The sequence below is a fragment of the Cryptotermes secundus genome, unplaced genomic scaffold (assembly GCF_002891405.2).
Source record: "Cryptotermes secundus unplaced genomic scaffold, Csec_1.0 scaffold964, whole genome shotgun sequence".
Classification (NCBI taxonomy): domain Eukaryota; kingdom Metazoa; phylum Arthropoda; class Insecta; order Blattodea; family Kalotermitidae; genus Cryptotermes; species Cryptotermes secundus.
This window is the reverse complement of record NW_019725428.1, coordinates 1,743,957-1,763,808: the sequence shown is the minus strand read 5'-3', so window position 1 is coordinate 1,763,808 and position 19,852 is coordinate 1,743,957. Positions and strand designations below refer to the sequence as shown.

General features: G+C 41.2%; 1 protein-coding gene across 1 annotated transcript in view; it reads left to right on the top strand.

Moving 5' to 3' along the window:
* Positions 1-18,441, top strand: part of LOC111863428 (head-specific guanylate cyclase) — a 366,348-nt gene extending 347,907 nt beyond the window's left edge. Inside the window, exons 9-11 of the mRNA XM_023849758.2 lie at positions 4,350-4,493; positions 14,603-14,757; positions 16,798-18,441. Of these exons, the coding sequence (XP_023705526.1) occupies positions 4,350-4,493; positions 14,603-14,757; positions 16,798-17,002 (504 nt within the window). The 3' untranslated portion in view covers positions 17,003-18,441. The remainder of the gene's footprint in view (positions 1-4,349; positions 4,494-14,602; positions 14,758-16,797) is intronic.
* Positions 18,442-19,852: the final 1,411 nt, after the last annotated feature.

Genomic DNA, 19,852 nt, shown 5'->3' with positions numbered 1-19,852 from the left:
GTTCTCACAGCGGCGGTTATGAAATATTCTATCCACTGGGATATAACGCCGTGTAGTCCGGTGAAAGTCAACTGACATTTCTGAGGAACATATAGCCTCCATCTTCAGCGTAAAAGACTGAGTTGGAAGGGGAAATATGATATATGCTGTTGGAAAGGAAGCGTCTGGAATGAGGGTATGAACCCACCAGTCTGATTTCAAATGCTTCTTTCTCTTATGTATTTTGTACACATCTCTGGGTACATGTCTTTTATAACAAACAATATGGCAGCAAGAGGCGCCAGTATTACGTAAATATAAACAAAAATGCTCTATTCATGCATTCTGAACTCCAAGTCTGAATGCCAGCCTTACAAGACCAAGAGAGAATAAGGTAAATGCCGCAACGCCTGCTGAAGTTGTTTAGATTGCTCCGCTCAGCTCGCGAGTCGCAGTTGTTGCCGAGCAGCACGGCGTTCCCATTGCCTTCTCCACAGTGTGTCTCGCAAATGAGACCTAACCCGAAATTTCGGCAAGCCGATTGTTGTGCTGGCCACCTCCTTTCAATCTCATTTGTTTCTCGGCATGTTCTTCATCCCTGTAGATGGAGGCAAAATGTTCCTCCGAAACATCGATTACTTTCAGCAGACTACACGGAGTTATATCCCAGAAGATTGAGTTCTTCATAACCACCGCTGTGAGAACCTCAGATCCTACATAACAGTATTAGCATCTGTCGTATACAAATTAATCATATCAATAAAAGTAAAGTTGTCCCTGCGCTTAACGAATTAAGCACTACTCTATGAAGGCGTATGGGGAAATGGGTGCATAGGTGCACATTTTCTTGTCCTCGGCATTAGCTTGAGTTGAGTGGTCAGCTTCATGCCCCTGACGCTTTGCCCCACAGCCGGTCTGGACGGCGTGGAGAAAAGAAAATTCGTGACCCTCCCGGTAGTCGAACTCCGACCCCTCCTTCGTCCAGCCCATAGTTAGTCGCTATACCGACTGAGCTATCCCGACTTCAATCATATCAGTACATAACCTAATAAATTTAATGGAAATATGAAAATAATTAAACATTCAGAACAAACGTTATTAATGTTTTGGTGTTCTGGATAGCCGATACCCTAAGAAAGGGGCAACAAGTTCCTGCAAAACATTGGGAAGCACAGAGGACGCTGCATGGTAACCACGAATATGGTAATATGAACGACCCAGATCAATGGGGAAGCACTATCGCTTTACACTTATATTTCGAGGTCCACTGCTCGAATTTCGACTGGGACTCGACTATTTTGACGAAGGGATTTCGTGGTCTTGTCAGACCCTCCAGGAAAATTACCAGGATAATACTTCGATTATGTCACAGCCGCTTCCTTCCAGATCCTTTCCAATTCATTAACCACTCTCTCACCCGGTGCAATATATTGCCGATATTGGCAACAGCATTAAATATCCAAATAAAACACGTGATCATAAACCATTCTGGCATAAGTTATGTAAAGTAAATTTGTTTTAATTTTAAAGAATTATTATGTCATCATCCGCTATTTCGCATACAGTATTATGATATGTAAATGCATTACCAATTAACAGCTGTGTAAACAGGCGACAATACGACAGCTGTTGTTAGGAAACTTTCCTCGGCAACGACAAAACATGCAGTATTGGAAGAAACCTTTTCTATACGGTCCCTTCTGGGCTCTATAACGGGGACTAGTAGTACGTTTGTGGTTGAATCATTTGACAGTTGCAGTTCTGAGAAGCGAGAAGCTGGTAACGGAGGCCAGAGATAGTTCGAGAATCCAGAAGAAGAGAAACATACGCTGTTGGAAGCCGCTATGAAGCAACGGCTAGTAAATACTGAGAATAATTTATGTGTGATGTAGTGACAGTAACCTTTGGAGTGTGTAACTCAGTGGAACTGCAGTAATTATTTGTACGCGTAGTTACGAGTGTGTCCAGCAGGTCCGAGTAGCAAACCTATCGCCATCCACAACTTCAAGAACCCCCCTGCCATGGTGATAAACAATCCACTTATGTAATTTAATAAAGTTTCTGTTAAATGAACCCGAAGGTTCCACATAGATATCAGAAGATTCTGAAATTATTTAAGATCCTGATCCAGTTGCGGCCATTTTATATCCATTCAATCCTAATCGCTAAGATACATCTTAATGTTATCCCTGCATGTCATTCATTCTTAAAACTGTACACTTTCCGACAGATTTCAATGTCAAAATTTTGCTCTGCACTTCTGTGTCTACTCCACTTCTTTCCCATTGTAAGCTCCTAAACTTCATTATCCTGGGTGATTTGTAGAAATCCGAAGATTCCGTGCTACGATTTGGACGACTTGGGAATTAGGATTCGAAGCCCGTCTAGCAGGATGCAGAGTCACGCAGCTATTAGACTGACCCTGGGGGGGGGGCTTTTTCCCCGGGATAGACCAGCCAGACCGTGAAGCTGACCACTCACCACCAACTAATTTACTTACTTACTTAATCCGTTCTTCTTATACTTTTACCGTGTCGAGGTTGTTTCTTTTTCCATTTTGATCATTTTACAGACGGTAGGACTCATTGGACGAGTGATCAGCCCGTCGCAAGGCCTCTACCTAAACACAGAATAAACACACATTTACCAGACATCCATGCCTTAGACCGCTCGGCTACCCTGACTGGCCCACCAACTAATGCCGAGACTGAATTCGCGTTGAAATGTGTCTTCTCTACTCCAACGATTATAATGTTGTGATATTTAATTAAGCACAGGAAGAGTCTGTGTAGCGACTAGTTACGTGCTGGATTACCAAGGGGTCGGGGTTCGAGTCTCGATGGGAGCAAGAATTTGCACTTATCCATGTCTTCCAGACCGGCTTTGGGGCCCGCCAAGCCTACTATCCGATTGGTATGGGGTGGGTCTGTCCCGGGGGTGAAGAGGCCGGGGCGTGAAGCTGACCACTCACTCCCAACTAGGGCTGAGGTGAAGAAAGCGAGGACCTATAAATCCACTCCTCCATACGCCTTCATGGCGTAGTGCTTAATTAGTTAGGCACAGAAACATCTCTTTTTCCCCTTGACACTACAGCCCCAGTGGGTCTAGGCCTACCTCCATTAACTCCGTTCACTTCGGTTTTTCTAGATCTTACACATTCGGTAGGACTCCTTGGGCGGGTGATCAGCTCGTCGCAAGGCCTCTACCTGTACACACACACACAAACTAAACATCCATGCCCTGAGTGGGATTCGAATCCATGATCCAGGTTTCCAAGCGAGCGAAGACAGTACATGCCTTAGACCGCTCGGCTACCGTGACCGGCTACAGGAACATCTTTACCTTTACATTTTCATTTTTATTTTTATCCTTATTTATATTAGTTTCCCAGGATACAAAGCTAATGGCAAAATTTTATATAAAGTATTTCCCGAAGAAACAAACCTCCCGACTCTTATGGTTTCTTAGCTGAAACCTTGAAGTCACCGTCCGAGAAATGGCATATTCCGCTCGCAGTCGGCCCTTCGAGAAAGGCGCTGTACACGTGAGGAATTTATTGACCTATTGATCTTAATATCACGTCAAGAAGACCTACGCTACATGTACTTAATTGTTCAAAGATTTGGTGTCCTGAGAAATATGAATCTTTTTAACCGAACAAAATGTTCGCAAAATTATTGTCGTCCTTAATTCCCAATGTTTCTTTTAGTAAATAAATAAAAACCCCATGTGGATGTGGTTTAGAATGCCTCTACCGTAATCCTGGGAGTTTTAGAAGGCGAAAAAGGTAAGAACCCGATACTTGGGCCACCCTGTTACAGGGGTGCCTACACACCGGGACTTGTTCCTCCAGGTTGGGAATTGGATGCAAGGTTGACGACCTTGCCCTGTAAATGAATTAAAGGTAAATTTATAGCTGTTCGTTTACATAACTAATTAAGCACTATGTCATGAAGGCGTATGGGGGAGTGGATGTATAGATCCATGTTTTCTTGACCTCGGCACTAGTTGGAGGTCAGTGATCAGCTTCACTACCCGGCCGCTTTACTCCTGGGGAAACAGCCCTCGGTATCCATTGGATAGGAGGCTGGTTGGGCCCCAGAGCCTGTCTGGACGGCGTAGAGAAAAGAAAATTCTTGTCACTACCAGGACCTGAGCTACGACTCCTCGATTGTCGAGCCTGTAGCCAGTCGCTATACCGACTGAGCTATCCTGGCTCCCACTGTAAAGAACTGTTACGAAAACTAAAGAAGTGAAAACCAGATAACATATGGCAGATATTCTGAGGAAGGTTGTGGCTTGATGATGATAATGAAATAAATGAAATGTTTCGAAGTACCAGACTAAGTCATTCTGTTTTTCTGTGGCAGGTGGAGACGATAGGAGACGCGTACTGTGTCGCTTGCGGCCTGCACAAACCCAGTTCCACGCATGCTCAACAATGCGCGTGGATGGCGCTCAAGATGATCGAAACATGCGCCACTCATCACACACATGACGGGAAACCCATCAAGGTGAGTCAAGCATTGGGAGAACCCCCAGCTTACAAGCTATATCACTGACATATGCTGTAATCCAGAACCGAGATATCGCTCTCTAGCTATAGCGCCTGGATACAGGCTGGACAACCTAAGGGTAGGAATTCAAGTCACGGTAGAGGCTCGACGTCCACATCGGTTTCGGGGCCCACCCAGCATCCTATACAATGGGTACCAGGGGCTTTCTCTTAATGGTTAAAGCGGTCGGGACGTAAAGCTAACCATTCACCTCCAGCTGGTGCCTGGGTCAGGAGTACCCGGATCTATGCATCCACTCCCCCACACGTTCTCATTGTATAGTGCTTAATTAGTTAAGCACATGCACAACTTTGCCTTTTTATGCCATAATCACGTAGTGTTCTAAAATTACAGGGCTATTGTAAAGTATTGTCGGGGTTTCCGTTTCCTATAATTTTCAAACCAGGAACAACAACACAAAACTACTTACGGAATATGGGAGTGCAAATTAAAACGTTTTATTACTTGTAAAGAAAATACTGCAGAATTCTAAAGAATTTCAACATGCGCGCTTTCGTGACACGTAAGATGTCCAAATTGTAGGTCAAGGAAATCCCGACAATAATTTAGAATCACATTGTATTTCGTTACCGTCTGTTCATAGAAAGATAAAATGCCTGAAGAATTTGACGCTGCGTTCATGCGATTATTTTTTTAACGTTTCATTCAGGTCTTCGTGTTTTCGATTACCTGTCATATGGCAGGTTAATATGACTGAATGTAATTTTCCTATGGCTCCCTCTAAGCGCGTGATGGGATAGTATCTTTAATAAAGTTATTAATGCGTTTTCCCTCACATTTTCTCATTCACCATTCATAATCACCTTCCCATACAACGCTGTATATCCTACGCCAAATACACTAAGTAACATTGCAGTCTTTCTCTGCGTTCAAATGGACATTTCGATCTGTCTTCGGAAATGTATTATTTTATTATTTATACTTCACTTTGCGATATTCTGGGGCCCCAAAGCAGTGACTATATAGATAACTGTATTCCAGGATGTGTCACTATGTAGTCTGATAGATATTACTGACGTTTCGGGGGATGCCTCCATCTTCAGGGTAGAATAAGCTGATCGTGGGGGTAAATTGAATGAACGTATTGAGGGGCTGCTGTAGGAGTCGTGAGAAAACAGGAGAAATAATGAGAACTGTTAACGCATCTGTAGTTCTAGTACGGACTATTCATAATTTAAAATGTAAGCAACTCCTCCTTCTTCAAGGTAGAAAAGTAAGCTGAACATGGGAAACATTTATCTTTCCACCCTTCCCAGGCTGTTTATGGTCACTTTTTCTTTATTTCATCCCTCCTTATCCGAGTAAGGTCCATTGGTCACTCAGAATCTTTCTTTCGATGTCTCTTTACTCTGGACAGAACTTTCCTTACAGGGGTTGAGAGTCCTTCGGTTTTCTTCTTTCTCCTGTTCAATCACTCAGGGTTCCTACCCCGGCCATCGCCTTTCCTACATCCCTATATTCGATTCACCCTCGTGCCCTAAAAACTGACGTAACACGTTGCTCCAAATCGTCCACCACTATCTACCGGGCTCCATGGCGTCAGATCTCAGAAGACAGTCAAACCCTTTAAAGTCCAATGGTCGCTATATCTACCCCTAACTTTAACATACTATAATTCTTCATTCTTCCCACAGAGTGTATTTATGTGTCCCACATGATTCTCACAAGAAACAGCTGCTCTTCCCTTAACAGCATTAACCGGCTGTGTTTCCTGTGAGGTACGGACTGAATTTTTATATATTGTTTTAGAAGATATTCAGTCGCAACGGAATTTCAGCAGATCATGACACAGTTCAATGGGACCGAATCAGAAGAAGACAGAGTAATGGCTATCACAAAAATTATATTAACACTTATACAGCAAAATGGCCGCTAGAGTTCATATGCGGTAAATGTGACTGCCCTGGCGAGGACCAGCATCAATTGTAAAAGATAGATTCGTCCTCTCGTTAGAGAGGGCGACCATATCAACAAACCCACAACTGTCCGGCAGTAATAAAAATCTGCTCTTGGGCCCCAGATTGGTGCTTGACACCAGGAGAGACTGGCCTACTGACCGTCGGTCGTAATATATAACTTTGATTTTGATTCTGATAGTCTTTGAATTGTTAAAAACTACCCTTTAAAATTTGTTCTTGTATATTATCCATTCTCTTGCTATATATATGGCTTTGTCGTCGTGAGCTAAGAGCATATGTCACAATCTAAATGCTTGTTAAAATATCAGAGTGTGTCTCATACATTATGTGGCCATAAATTTCAACATCATCATAAATACAGAATGCTCGACAAATGATGTATTAGTACTTTCGGAATATTACACTGAGTTGACACAACCTTTAGAGAGGGTTGTAACCACCTTAAATGCATTGTTCATGTAAAACAGAAATGTGCTTGTGACACTGGATATATATTACCAATGTTTACGTCTAAATTTTGGGGGCATTGCTGGCTGGCTGACAAGAGAGAGTTGTTTCAGAATCACCATCTGCTCTACAGTACAGTGCACATGGTATAGGGTTTATCAGAAGCAGATTATATACAGCTACCAATAGAGTTACCACGTTCTACAGATTAATGGCTTTTGTAGAGCCTCATATCTCCATTTTCAAAGAGTTTCCGAGCGTTCAATAAATTTTAATTTAAACATTTATGGCATAAAAGTTAATAATTTAATAAATAATTTGTAAAATTTTTCAGACCCATAGATTTTGTCTTGCAAGGTTATTTGGAAATCCTTACCGTAAATAAATTTGGAAACAACTGCTGAAAAGAACAACTTCACAGAGCAGAGATCTTCTTGAGAAGTGAGTGGCCTCAATAGAAATTAACCGAGAAGGAACATCAGAACTAGTACCTAAAGCCGCTATATACTGATTCAACACTTCCATTCCATAATCGAGAGATCTAGAGCTCGAATCCTGGCCCTGAGATAGGCTGTCCAGACCTAAATTTTCCATTCTTTTCTCTCGTCACTCTGTACATAATTTTTTTTCCTGGCACTACAGCCCCAGTGGGCCTAGGCCTACATCTACTTCGGTTTTTCTAGATCTTACACATTCGGTAGGACTCCTTGGGCGGGTGATCAGCTCGCCGCAAGGCCTCTACCTGTACCCAAACACAGAAAAACGCACACAAACATCCATGCCCTGAGTGCGATTCGAACCCACGATCTCGGCTTCCGAGCGAGCGAAGACAGTGCATGCCTAGGACCGCTCGGTTACCGTGACCGGCCTGTCCATCATTATCATCGCAATTACGAACATCCTCCTTCCTTGCCTTCCCCCTCATGGACTCATACGTGTATCAGCGTTAGTAAGGTCTGCACAGAGATCTTCACCATCAGTAGGTCTCGAATGGGAAGTGTGGGCATTCGAGTAATATGTTTCCTTTTATAGTTAAAAAAAGCTAACGCTATCCCTATAACAGGCCTTGGAGGCCCATAGGGCTGTGAGACGTCGAAGCTCCAACATTTGATAGATAGTCGGTTCACAGATGGCATTGTGGTTGTCAGTTTTATGTGGCGGCCGACCTTCACCCCCAGGAACATTCCCGGTACTCACTTCTATAAGAGGCTGAGTCGACCGCAGGGTCATAGTGCGGCTGGAAGAATTGGGTCAATAGAACGATCCAGTGACCTCATCGGGAATCGAAACCTCGACCTTCCGACTTGTAGTATAGTGCCTCAACCAACTACGCTACCGCGTGCCCCTTTGTTTACGTATTTTCTCCACCAATTACGAGTATGTGATGGGTTTATTCACTACATTAAAATGCCGGGGTATTTGTTTCAGTATGTCATTATCTATTGCCTGCATATTCTTTCTGATTCGGCCTTCCATCATTTTAAAACTCGATGCTCGTACATAAAATGTTTAGTTGATAGAACATGACAGTTAAGGGGCTAGAGTATCAGTAGCACAAACTGAGAATTCATGTAAAATATGGCGAAATATTTTTATAATCAATTTCAGTAAAATTATTTTTAGAGAACATTCAGCGCTATGAAAGCAATGAAATGTATACATCGTCATTTAGAAAGCGAAGCATAATCACGTGATTGGGATACCACCATTGCTAACATGATTTCCGTTACTTATTCGAGAAATTTTCAAATCCCAACCACCTCCTTCAGAATCCTCACCTATTCAATATTTATCACTTTCCAGTCAAATTTAATGTTACGTAAAGTTTTAGCTGAAATAGCGCCGATAATTTAACCCAGTAAATAATCGACTAATTAAGTAGAAACATATCTGTCTGTCTATCTATCTATCTATCTATCTATAACTCTACAGCCATTTTTTTAACCTTGGACGTTTTTTCAGTTTCCTGATCTTTTATACAGTTAGTGAGGCACATGGTAGCATAGTTTGTTGAGGCATTATGCTACAATCAGGAAGGTCGCGGGTTCGAGTGCCAATCAGATTGACTTTTCAATTTACATAATCCGTACACCCCGCACTGTAGTCTTGTATCTTCTCAGCCTATAACAGAAATGAGTGCCAGGATATTCCTGGGGGTAAACGGCGGTCAGTGTGTAAGGCTGGCAACCTTACCTCCATCTGTGAGTCGATTGTCTAGAAAATGTTGCAGCCTCGACGTCTCACAACCTTATTGACCTTCACGACCTGTTACAGGAATAGCTTTTCCTTACCTTACACAGATATCCATGCCTTGAGTGGAATTCGAGCCCATGATCCCAATGTTTGAGCGGGCGAAGAGAGTTCATGCCTTAGACCGCGTGGCGGTGACTGTGACTATGACTGTGACCGGCTGACTTGAAATAACGTAGATAATTAACTCAATAATTAATCGATTAATTATGTAGAAATACTTTTCTATATTCCAGTTTCTCCGTACGCTGGAAAAGAAGGAAACTAAAGTAGGGTACAAGCAGATTTTTTTCGTGCTTAATTAAGCCTTAGACCATAACATATGGAGGAGTTAAGGTGTAATTATGCTGTGTCTTAACCTGTCAGCATCAATTTTAGATGATTTGCTTCCACGGAAATGAACCTGGACCTTTGGAGAGAAACCTTCATGGGTCACAGAACTAATCTGAACGTTGTGGAGAAGAAAAGATCTCTACCACTACTAGAAATTGAACCCAGATTCCCTGGTTGTCCATTTCGGAGTTTTGGTCACCGGCCTATCCCTGCTACTCTTCATAATATTCTATAACAATTCGTGGAAGAATCTTCTTTGTGGCATAGAAATCAATTAAGATATATAAACAAAAACAAAAAAACTCCATAACCTGTAGTCCGCAAGCGAACTATACTGACCGAGCGACCGCCGTTTGTCGGTGAAGTTAGTGCCAACTTTAGCGGATAGAGGGTGTCGCGTGGTCAGTACAACGGATCCCCACGGCAGTTAATCACGGTTTTCTAGACCAGAGCCGCTATTTCCTTGAGAAAGCTCCTCAGTTATCCTGACGAGGCTGAGTGAAGCCCGTTTCAGACTCACTACTTCTCAGAAAATCTGGTAGCGCCGGAAATCGAACCCGGACCTCTGGATATGTAGCCAGGAATTCTGACCACTAGACCACAGAGGCGGTCAGATAATATATAATAAGAATAAATAAGATACGAATACATTTAGTTCCAAATATATTATTATAGCTAATAAAGTAAAATATATCACCGAATCCTTCAGGGACTTCATCAGTCACTGTATTATGGGAATGAAACGGAAGGTAAGAAATAAATTACAAAAATGAACAGTATTTCCTTGTGTCCTGAGGGATGTCCCATCAATCAATCAGACAGAAATCGATAAAAGGTGACCGCGAGAGGGACTTAGCGAAGGACAGACGTTCCTAGACATTCATTCGATCAATCATGGTCCTACTAAGCCACACTTCTCTGTGGGAAGGGGAAGGGGAGGTGGTCCAGAGGAGCAGCAAGCTTGTCAGTTCCAATATATATCGAATCTTCGAAGCAGAGATGGAACGTCACAAGATGTCTGACTTAATATACAAATACAGATATGATCTAAAGAGTCCTCTCATACTTACTACAGACCGTATATTTGCATGAATTTCACAGTATTGCACAGATGGCGAAAAAAAAACCTTTCCGCCATCTTCAGGGCGTAAAATTGAGCAAATATGCTCTTCTAGAACACTGATACCCACATATGATACTTCATGATGTCGTGAGCTAGAACATAACATTATAAAATTTGCCCTCTATGTATGAACGAATGTGTCTTATGTAAAGCTTCACACATTCTTAATATCCTCACTAGATGGAGCTCAAATTCCGGGTTCCGGTCGCTTTGCTGTCGAAGCGCCCACCGAGAAACTTAGATCAAGTTCTAGGGTACTTCAGGAAGTGCTCGGTTGCAATACCGGTCGAGACACTGTGTGTCCTTAGTAAGGGTTTCGTGTTTTTCCCAGTTCCTATAGGAAAATTCAAGCGTACTTTAAGCCTCCCGCATAATTTCTAATTCATTATTGGCCAACATGCAGTATAGTATGAATTATTGCTAACATTGTTAAATAAACTGCAAACATATTGGTAATCTCTGATACCCAGTCGATTGGAATCTGCTTACGTCCTATGGCAGGACTGGGCTTGGCGACAGACAGACGGTTTTCCGCTTATAACAAGAATAAAATCCTAAAGTTCTAGATTATAACGAGTTCCAAAAGTGCTTCCAAAGTTGAGTCCAAATTTGTGTAGAAATAAGAAGAGAAAAAGTTGCAGAGAGATATTGTATTTTGTGCTCATTTTCTTTATTATCTTCGCAGTAAAGTGAACCTTATTGTTATAGAATATGTCTTATGTTAAGATGTAGAATCCGTCCATGTAGCGAACAAACATATTCCTATGTTCTGTGACGCACAGATATTAATGAATATTACATAGTACATTAATACAACGAGTCACGTAAAGTAAATTACTGTGATAAAGCCCAAGAGAGATGGAAAATCTCCATATTTTTAATCACGCAGTATATTGCATTCACCGGTGTATAAACCGAGTTTTTCTCTTAGCAGACTAAAAGATAATGGGTTGACAAATATTTCATGTGAGGAGTGAGTAGAGAATTTATGAGCATTTTTGCAATGGCTCTCTTCAGATCTATAAATATGTCAGGACACGTTCCGTTTTGATACACTACACGTAATATTTTGGTCTCGTGGCCAACACCGACACCACATCCTGCCACAGGAATTTAGCAGCGGAACTCATGCACGAGCAGTGTGATCTTCATGAGTGTACCCTTAAGTCGGTGAGATTTCGTGCTTGAGCTGAGAGAAAACATTTTATAACATTCACATAGAATATTTATATTACAATTTCGTCAACAATGTAACCACTTTAGTCTTTGGAATTTTCACGTTTTTCAAAATGTTTCGGCCCCAACCGGCCATCATCAGTTATTTCAATTCGCACAAATTGTTACCACATGTAACTGCATTATTCCATAATTATGTTCCGGTTACGATCCAGCAAACATTAGTCAATCCACCATACACTGGGAGGGGACCACACACATCTGTTTAGTCTACGCGTTGACTGTGAGCCGGTCCACAGCTTGGAAAGAATATTTAAGGGGCCCAAGGAATACAAAATACGGTATACAATTATAAAAGTACTCTCACTTCCACATATGCAACACAATTCTCTAGTGTATTTCCATATATATATATATATATATATAAGCAGTGTAACTGTGTGGTGAGAGCCTTAAACCTCGCAGGTTTTACTACAGCAACTAATTGTCTAATTTTAATAGGGTTAGTGAACAAATGTTATGTAGAGGATCACGAACGAGCGTGCAATCTTTGTTTCAGTGCATCATGTCTATTCTATGGGTACTGATAATACTTTGATATGGATATGCGAAGTGCTGTCTACTATTGACTGATTGTGTGTGTGCAGTTTGCAGGATATGGCGTTTAAACTCCGGTCTGTATATCATTCGATAACATGTACGCTGGAAAGGAACACGAGAGAAAACAATGGAAGTTAATAGTACAGAAGCGTACGTAACAAATGATAGGTCTTACCGTTGAATTCTCAGTTGATGTTACGTTTGTGTTAAACTAATAACCACGTATATTTCCATCATCTATTTTTCAGCATTAAAGTTAAAAGATCGTGGATCCACGCAGCGAATATGTTGTAATGGCGTGGTGCTCTGCCATAGGAGCAACTTGTAACCTCTTTCAGAGCAAAAGCCAAAGACATAGTACAAGATATTCACTTTGAATAAGAGTTTCTGAAGGAAGGAAGTTTACAAGTTCGAAAACATCTTTGGAAAACTTTCTTTTCCTTCGCTCAATCCATTTCATTATTTTCCTTCACTATCTCTAGCACTTTTCCATTTAAACTCTTCTACCATTACCATCATTCTCTTTTCTTTTCTTTCTGTTGTTGTGGCCTATTTCCATCTAACTTTTTCATTCGGCATAGTTAATCTCGTACATCCCCTTTGAAATGTCACCCCTGTCGATTTCATTGTACACTTACTAAAATCAGTGGAAAGCGTTTCTTAATGTTACACCACAAACAGTCCTATATACGCGTGTATCAGTCTGTTGAAAGAAGCATCAACATGGCACAAATAAGATATATGAATGGAATTGAAGGAGCAATTCTGGAAGATGGAGAGTGAATTTTATATATGACATGCTTTTAAGGTTAATAAAATGGCAGATAATATCAAGTTTTATGAGAATAAATTGAGAAATCACGTCCTTTGGATGCCATGATAGAGCCTACCAAGTGGATACACATACTGGAAGAAAGTGGAGAATTGGGAAAGAACCTTGCGAGTTGCAAAAGGATCTATTTGCTTTCTTGCGGAACGTTCAAGATGGATCAGTGCTTTTCAAGGTCATGTAAGAAGATATGTGGCTTTATTTCGCATATGTTAAATACGTCTCCTATATATGACAGTCTAATTTGTACTACACGTTTTATTTACTATTTGTAACATTTTTATTTATTATCTGCAAAAATTTTACAAACCAACGTCAAAATCATCATGTATTTTATACAGGATCTGAGATATTGATACTGTTGGCTATGAAGGTTATATCCCAGAAAACAAAACTGCCCCTTCTGTATTTCGTCTGTAGCCACAATAAGGTTATTTTTTTTCTCCCTCTTTCATGTGCCTGGTATAAATTTTGATTTACAATGTCAGGTCATGCTGCAGTAGGGTTAAGGCGCTGGCTGTACAATATATTACAATTCCCACGCGTTGCAGTGTTGGTGATTCCCAGAGTCGTGAGACAGTAAAATATGATAAGGAGTATCGCTGGACTAAGAACCAAGAATGACTGTGCTGGCGAGGACTAGAAGAAATTTATCCAACCCACCGATCGAAATTGGTTTACAGAGGCATTAAAAATGTCTGGCAAGCCGAAACCCGTCTGATAGGAAATTTATAAAGAAATTGTTGTGATGTAAGATTTGAGGTTTTCACGGCTGTGACTATGAAGAATGCCGTCTTCTGGGATGTGTAGATCTTGTGTGGACCGACGTTTCAGAGGAACGTGGGTTCAGAGTTTGCTCACGCTGGTTCCTCGCTCGCGGATTTTTCTACCCTGAAGATGGAGTCGATACTTTCCTCCGAAATGTCAGTTCACACAAGATCTACACGGCGCCACATCCCAGAAGATGGTATTCTTCAAACTGTTGTGATATTTGTAAGTGGTCAGTTTCAGGAAATAACCCGGTAGAATACTGTACAAATCAGTCCATATTCCATAACCTTCTGGATGTTTGGATCAAATGAACGGATCTATTGTTCATTACGTTATATGATTTAATAGAAATCATTTCTACCGATGTACTATTCACATTTATATCAAAGGCACTATCCAGTACAGCCACTCTTTAATTAATTATTAAGTGTATCATAATACCAGACAGGGCAGCTTAACAACACCAAAATACACAGACTTGTACCAAAGGGCGCTGAACATAAGAAAAGATGCCCCTTTCCAAGAATCGACCCCCAGTTCCTCTTTCACCTATCCTGCACCCTAGTCACTATACTGACTGAGCTGTATGTGTTGACAGATGCGCATCGGGCTGCACACGGGGACGGTGCTGGCAGGTGTAGTGGGCAAGAAGATGCCGCGCTACTGTCTCTTCGGGCACAACGTCACTATAGCGAACAAATTTGAATCAGGAAGCGAACCACTCAAGACCAACGTCAGTCCCACAACGTACCAGTAAGTAACATCAGGAGTGTAGGTTTGGTTTTGGGCCGTAGTAGCAGCATTTTTCGGCCGATATTTCACGCTATCTTCAGGGCAAATGAGGCAAAAGTAATATGTAGCCGAGTATATATGTTGCGTAATAGAACTGAGGGTGTGGGGGTGGATTGTGTTCCACTAATTTGTGTTGCCCAATTAATAGTGTTGAGGTATGTAAATTGAAAGAGTGCAGATGGGGAGGATAGTGAAATTTGCATAATGAGGAGTGCTATGTTTTGCCTTCTTTCTCTTTGCTGGTGCTACAACCCCGTGTGGGTATTCGCCTCTTCCATGGTCCTTCTCCAAGGCTCTGGAGGCTTGATAACAGTAGATTTTTCTGGGATTGGGTTCTTAGCCCCACGCCCAACACCCAACATGGAGGATCATGGACTACACTTCGTCTGGCCTCTACCTTTTAGCCTGTCTCACATGAGTGGCTCTACCAGGAGTTTACGCTTCAACCAGCATAGCTCTCCAAGTCATGGGGAGTGCAGATTTCCTCTCCACAATAAGGCGGTAGTCCTTGAAGAGGTTATAGATTGTAACCCTCACAAATTATTATCAGAGTGATGAAATGAAAGGAGATGAGATGAGCGACATACTTGTACAACGATTAGAAGCTGATACAAAACTGTAGAAGGAAAACCACGTGACACACTTATAACCTTAAATAAGTAGAGTGTAACTTTGTGAGCTAGATTTATTTGGCTCAGGATAGGGACAAGTGGTGGGCTCTGGTGAATGTGTTAATGAGGGTTTGGGTTCTGTAAAAGGGAAGAAATTTCTTGACCAACTGATCAACTTTTCAATAGTATACAGAGGAGTATACATACTTACATACTCGCTTACTTAAGAAGCTGAGCCCTTCTTGATGAGCCACCAAATCTGCAGCTACTCAAGAATTTCCCAGCATTTTATGGAACCCGAAGGTTCATCACCATGTGCACAAGAGCCCTCCACTGGTCCCTATCCTGAGCCAGATCAATCCAATCAATATCATCCCATCCTATCTCTCTAAGATCCATTTTAATATTGTCCACCCACCTACACCTTGGTTTTCCCAGTGTTCTCTTTCCTTCAGGCTTTCCCTCCCCACCTCATCCTCCTTGACTTGAACATTCTAATTATAATTGGAGAAGAGTACAAGCTATGAAACTCCTCATTATGCAGCTTTCTCCAACCTCCTGTCACTTCATCTCTCTTCAGTCCAAATATTCTCCTCAACAGCCTCAGTAGGAGGATACATAGGAAAAAGTTATTGTCCGGAAGCTTCCACACATGTGACACAGTTCTTCAGCTCATTCATAACAATTTACTGTTTTGTATGTTTAATCAGTTTAAAGTATCTTCCTTCTGTCAATGTATTGAGGCCCAGTGGGTGAGAAACAATATCCTACAAATGTTGGACCATATCTTTTGGCGCTGTATGACCTATATAACTCAGGAAGATTTCCTAATTTGAGAAAGGCAAATCTGTTCTTGTGCTTAATTAATTAAGCACCACCCCATGACGACATATGGCAGAGTTCCACCAATCTTGAACTCAGCACTAGATGGAGGTCAATGGTCAGCTTAATGCCCCTGAGGCTTTACTTCTGGGGAAGGAGCCTCCAGTACCCATTTGATAGGAGGCTGGATAGGCCCCAGAGCCGGTCTGGACCCTGCAGAGGTGAGAAAAATCTTCCCTGTGCAGAGAACCAAACCCTGACCATCAAAGCCCATAGCCTGTCACTATACCGATTGAGATACCGCAGCTGTGATCTAGTTGGGACCTTTAGGTAAATTTACTGATTGTGATCAAGTGGATGTCTTTCAAATACTCTCACTTTATATGTAGATACAAGTTTCACCTTGGGGTACAGTCATGTTTACTAGGCTCACCCATTTGTGAAAATGGCTATTCTCTCTGCCATGGACCCTGAAGTTGGACATTTGAATTGGAAGTGAATATTTCTGTGGTGAAATAAACTGTATCCTTTAAAATATATGTTGTTATTATGCTTTTTATTTGTCCAGATGCTTGCTGAAGACTCCTGGTTTTTTCTTTGCCCCGCGTCCAAGAGAATGTCTGCCTGTGGGATTTCCTGCGCACATTCCAGGCACCTGCCACTTCCTACTGGGTTATCGGCATCCAGAAATCCCTGCAGAGTGTGATTCTCTCTCCAGACATGTGGAGGCCGGAGTACAGGACCTTGGAATCTTCTCTGCTCAGCAATCTTAAACAGACTAATCTAGAAACCTGACAGCCACCATTCTTTGCTTTTCTGATACGTTTCGAGTGGAATTAATCTTCAGCTGTAACTCCTAACGTTTATTCTTGACAGGGACTTATATACTATGTGACAGTCTTTAAATCACTCAAACTCTGTTGTAACTTGTGTTTTGCATTCCAATGTAAGAAAAATATGGCCTGAATCTTTACAGTATTTATTTATATATTTATTGTTTATTTAATGGTGCTGTCAGCAGCCGACACTGTGTAGTTTCGATCTGTGGTACTGAAGATTGTTTTCAGCTTGACAACATGAGTTTATGCCTTCCAAATTTTAGGACCTAAATTGTTGTCTTATATTTTCACAGTGTAAATATGACTTTCTCTATGTGATCTTTGCTATTAAGTGGCTCACACTCTGAAACCCATGGTTCAATACTACTACAGAAATATTACTAATAGACAGTTGAAAATTTAATGCAGTTTCTGTATAATTCTGTGTAATCTAACTGACTCATCTAATGTCATGTCACAAATTGTGCAAACAATCAGCTGTCAGTATTAAGATTACTATCTTTTGTGACATAATGCCTTTTATTCTGCTTAATATTTACTGATGTTTTGGATGATTATGTTGCTTCCATCTTCAGAGAAGGAGAGTAAGTGTAGCGTGGGAAAGTAGTACAGGTATGTGGAGAAGTAGCACTGCAACTGAAACCCTAATCATTCAGCAGGAGTAAGGATAATTGCGAAATAATCTGATGTCCTTAAAAGAGTTGTTTTCAAGAAGTAGAGAGATATAATGACTCTGAGGGAGTCACTTGAAGGTAAAGGAGAGTCAGGAGAGAGTAAGGAAACAAATGGTCTTGAAGGGCCTATTTTGAGGTTAGAGTGGATGTGGAGAATAAACAAGACAATAACAAAAGCTGATGGTAGACTAGTAGGGAGAAAAGAAGAAATGGAAGACAAATTAATAAGTTGGTTGAAAGGATGGAGGTCCCTACAGGATGCCTGTATCCGCAATATGGAAGTATCTCTACTCTGGATCAAGTTTTGGTTTTCCCTTCCAATGCCTATACAAGTTTCCCACACTCAGCTTTATCTGCTACTCTGAAGGTGGATCAACACATTGTTCTGAAACGTCTGTAAATATCAACCAAACTACACAGTGTCACTGCTGTGGGAACATCGAATCTCACACAGCTGTAGTATTGAGAGTGAAGAAATACTTTAAAGCATGACATTGCAAACTGTGGAGAACATCGAACATTTATGGAACATAAACTAAACACTGTTTTGATTTCTGTTGTACTGAAAGCTGGACAAGGTGAAAAAAGCTGAAGGAATTTAAATGTGAGAGGTAACTGAAATCACTTGATATGGCGCCCACTAATTTGTATTAGAGATGTATAAAACATAAGGATAACATATGAGTATTTATATATTTTTTTTCTGTATTTCATTTAACCCTTTGATCACTGTGCCCAGTAAATATTTTTTTTTTCTTGGCACTACAGCCCCAGTGGGCCTAGGCCTTCCTCCATGAACTTCTCCGTTCACTTCAGTTTTCTAGATCTTATACATTCGGTAGGACTCCTTGGGCAGGTGATCAGCTTGTCACAAGGCCTCCACCTGCACACAAACACAGGAAAACACACATACACACACACAAATTAAACATCCATGCCCTGAGTGCGATTTGAACCCACGATCCCGGTTTCCAAGCGAGCGAAGACAGTACATGCCTTAGACCGCTCGGCTGCCGTGACCGGCACCCAGTAAATATACATTTAGTATATTTCTCTTTAGTTTTCTTGTGATACATGTGGACTGTAATGGAATGTACACATTCTTAACTTTTTATTTATATTTATATATACTAAACTATCTTTACAGTAAAACAAATCACCAGGATAGAATAAAATTTTTATTTCTAAGAATGTCACCTCTGTACAAATCACAACAGCAAAATTTCACTCTTGGTATTTTTGCAAAAATTTCCCAACTTTTATAAGCACTGTGGCAATGTACATACATTTTTACAATGGTGCAGTGATTGAGTTTCATTTTTCTAAAGCAAATTCACCATAAAAGGGTATGCATACAATTAAAGCACTCAATGGTCAAAGGGTTAAATTTTCCCTTCAGAAGCAGCACTAACACCTTCTGTGCTGGTGTAAGCCCATTCCTCTCCAGTTTCTAGATCCAAAAGAATTATCTTTAATCATTTTTCAGGGTTCCGAGCAAAGTGTGGCTGCCTGGTGAGAACGGCTTTCACAGTTGGTGAGAAAGAAGAAGGGAAACAACAAATTTCCACCCAAGCAGTAATGATAATAATAACAGTAACTTCAACAGCAACAATGACAGTGAATTGCTTGGTACTAGGCCTCAAATGGGATTCTATTTTAACCAGTGATAACAAAAACGATGATTTGGAGGGGAACATTGAAGTGCTTTGAGAAATACCTGTTACACTGCCTCATTGCTCAACATGGATTCCAAAGATCCCTGGGATTAATACCAGAATTCAGAAATGAATATAAAATACCAGCAATCTTGAAGCCAAGTAAAAAGCAGATGCGTTTTTTCCATTTTCAATAATAGTAGCTTGTAAACCCAACATGACACCACCCTAATTAAAATAATTGTCGGGACTCCAATCTCCATGACGCTACCCATAAATAACACCATGATATCATGACACCACACCAACATGGCGCCATACTTGCAACACGCCACTCCATGCAAACCCACTTGATTCAAACAAAATAGACATCAACCCACTCTACACAAAATCAGTCGTCACTATCCTAGTGGGTGAGCATAGTAGGAATCTAGCCTATCATACCTTACCCCAAT